Source organism: Anneissia japonica, unplaced genomic scaffold, assembly GCF_011630105.1.
Source record: "Anneissia japonica isolate Jap-2015-1 unplaced genomic scaffold, ASM1163010v1 scaffold10988_len26997_cov161, whole genome shotgun sequence".
In the NCBI taxonomy this organism is placed as follows: Eukaryota; Metazoa; Echinodermata; class Crinoidea; order Comatulida; family Comatulidae; genus Anneissia; species Anneissia japonica.
In genome coordinates, this window is record NW_022694089.1 from 16,254 (window position 1) to 18,867 (window position 2,614).

The window sequence follows — 2,614 nt, forward strand, 5'->3', positions numbered from 1 at the left end:
CTGCCAACGAGGACGACGACGCCGGCGATGACGACGGGGCAGCGACGCCGACGGGAGATCTTCCACCTTACGCGGACGAGGAAAGTTCGCTATTGACGCCAAACGTGAGGTGGGTGGACGCGAACTGGAAGCAGTACACTTCTGGATTTCTTCGGGAAAACTACGAGTTCCAGACGAACCGGAGACGTACTCGAGACCCACGTCGTCTTCGACGCCGGCGACTCCCAAGTCCGTCTCGCTGGAAGATCTCGATGCTCACCGTCGAGAATCGGCGAAGGAGAACGAACGTACGTTGGAACTGGGCAACCAGAAGCTGAACGAGGTGCAGGACAATCTTGCGGAAAAGGAACGAAAACTCACCGAAGCCAGAGTCGTCATACAGAAATTAAAAGACGAAATACACGAGGGGAAGATGTCCGCGTTGAGAGAATCGTCCGACGTTCGCAGCATCGCGGAGGAAGAGGTCGAACGTCTCAAGACCGAACTCGCTTCAAAGACGGATGCCCTGAAGGAAAGGGACCTGGACGTGGTTCGCTTGGAATCGGATCTGAAAGCCGCGAGGAGAAAGTCGAAGCAGCCGCCACCTGAACAGAGCGGACTCGAGCTGCAGCAAAAGCTGCAGGAAGCCGTCCGCAAACTGAAAGACCGAGAGAGATCGCACGCCGACTTGGAAGAGGAGTTGGAAGAGAAAGACGACAAAATCAGCACACTGAAGAAAGAGTCGACGCTCGCCAAAACCGCGATGTCCATGTACGAAAAGCGGGTGGACGTCTTGGAAGAAAACCTGAAAACGGCTTGCAAGCGATACGACGAGGAAGTGAAAAGCAGACGGATTGTGGAGGCGGCCGCGAAAAAGGCAGACGAGCACGCGCAATCCATGGCCGACAAGAACGTCGAATTGCAGCGAGAACTGTTAAGACGGCAACCCGAAGAGTCGTTGTACGAAATGGAAGTAAGCATCGGAGAGAAGGAGGAGTTGCGGCGAGCGCAATCCGATCTGAAGGAGGAACGGAAGACGGTTATGCGATTGAAGAGTGCGATCGAGGACCTGAAAAAGGACCAAACACGTCATTCGGAGGTTCTTCGAGAGAACAGGAACCTGAAGGAGGAGGTGGAAACGAACGCCAGGAGGATCGAAAGTATCGACGACGAACGGCGACAGAGACAGACTGATTTCGGACCTGAAGAAGGAAATCGCCGCTCTCAGGAACGAACTTGGTGCCGAAAAGGACAAGGTGGCAACAGCCGTGAAGAAACGCAGCGACGACGACGCCCGAAGTTCGGTGACGCTCGAGAAAATAAAAGACGAATTGCGACTGGCGAACCGGGAAGCGGCGGCTGCAAAGGACCTCCAACGACGGTCGGCGACGAAGCTGGAAGAGACCGAGAAGCAGGTGGAGAGTCTGAAGGAACGGTTGAATGAAAAAGGTCGCTCGACTGCCAACGCGAACAAGAAGATCGCCTCCCTCAGAGACGAACTTCGTGCCGAAAAGGAAAAGGTGGCAACGGCTTCCAAGGAACGCAGCGACGGCGACGCCCGACGTTCGGCAATTATCGAAAAGATCAAAGAGGATCTGCGACTGGCGACTCGCGAATTGGAGACTGCCAAAGACAGGGAACGACGGTCGGCGAAGAAGTTGGAAGAGAGCGAGAGGGAGGTCGAGAGTCTGAAGGAGTGGTTGGACGTAACAGAGAAGAATCACGAAGCGAACCTTCGCGAGTTTCGTTCTTCCGTCGGGTCCGACAAGGCGAAGGCGATCTCAGATCTTGAAACGGCCAAGGCCGATCACTCCGACAGGACCGATATTCTCCGGTCGGAGATTGCCGATCTTAAAGAAAAGCTGGCCGAGGCCACCCGAAAGGAGTCTTCGCTGATCAAGGATGTCGAAAAATTAACCGCCCTGAAGGATGAGAACGAGAAGGAGAGTAGGAGGATGGAAAAGCAGCTTTCCGATAAAGATCGCACGGCTATCGACTTGCGGAACGAGATCGACACCCTGGAAGAGAAAATGAAACGGAACGGAAGTGAGATTGACGATCAAATCACGGCCTACAAAGAAGAGATTGAAAGAAACGTGAAGAGGATGAAAGAGTTAGACGCTACGATCGCGAAGAAGATTCGAGAGGCGGCCGGTCTCGAAGACGAGATCGCCGTCCTCAAAGAAGGGAAGGAACGTGACGGACGGAAGATAAAAGGATTGGGGGTGCAGCTCGCTAACAAAGGACGCGAGGCGACCGCTCTCAAAGACGAGATAGCCGCATTGCAAACGGACCTCTCGAGAGCGCGCGAAGAATGCGCGGACGACCGGAGTGCCGAACTTTCCGTCCTTCTAGAAAAGGCTAAAGATGAACTGCAACGGACGTCCCGCGATCTGGCGGCCGCCAAGGAAGCCGAAATCAGGCTGAAGTCGAACCATGAAAAAATCGAGAATGAAATTCCTCAGTGGAAGCAATGGGTCGAAGAATTGAAGAAGGCTCGAGACGAATCTCACGATTCCCACGCCAAGGAACTCGGATCGCTTCGAGACGATCTCGAGAGGGAGAAATCGGACGATGAAACGAAACTTGCAACGGCGAAGGCGAGCCACTCGGACGAGATTGAAAATCTTCGAAC

At 54.2% G+C, this 2,614-nt stretch overlaps 1 protein-coding gene across 1 annotated transcript in view; it reads left to right on the top strand.

Moving 5' to 3' along the window:
• Window positions 1–412: 412 nt before the first annotated feature.
• LOC117100958 (myosin-2 heavy chain-like) overlaps window positions 413–2,614 on the top strand; it is a 3,529-nt gene continuing 1,327 nt past the window's right edge. Inside the window, exons 1-2 of the mRNA XM_033240798.1 lie at window positions 413–1,111; window positions 1,230–2,579. Of these exons, the coding sequence (XP_033096689.1) occupies window positions 413–1,111; window positions 1,230–2,579 (2,049 nt within the window). The remainder of the gene's footprint in view (window positions 1,112–1,229; window positions 2,580–2,614) is intronic.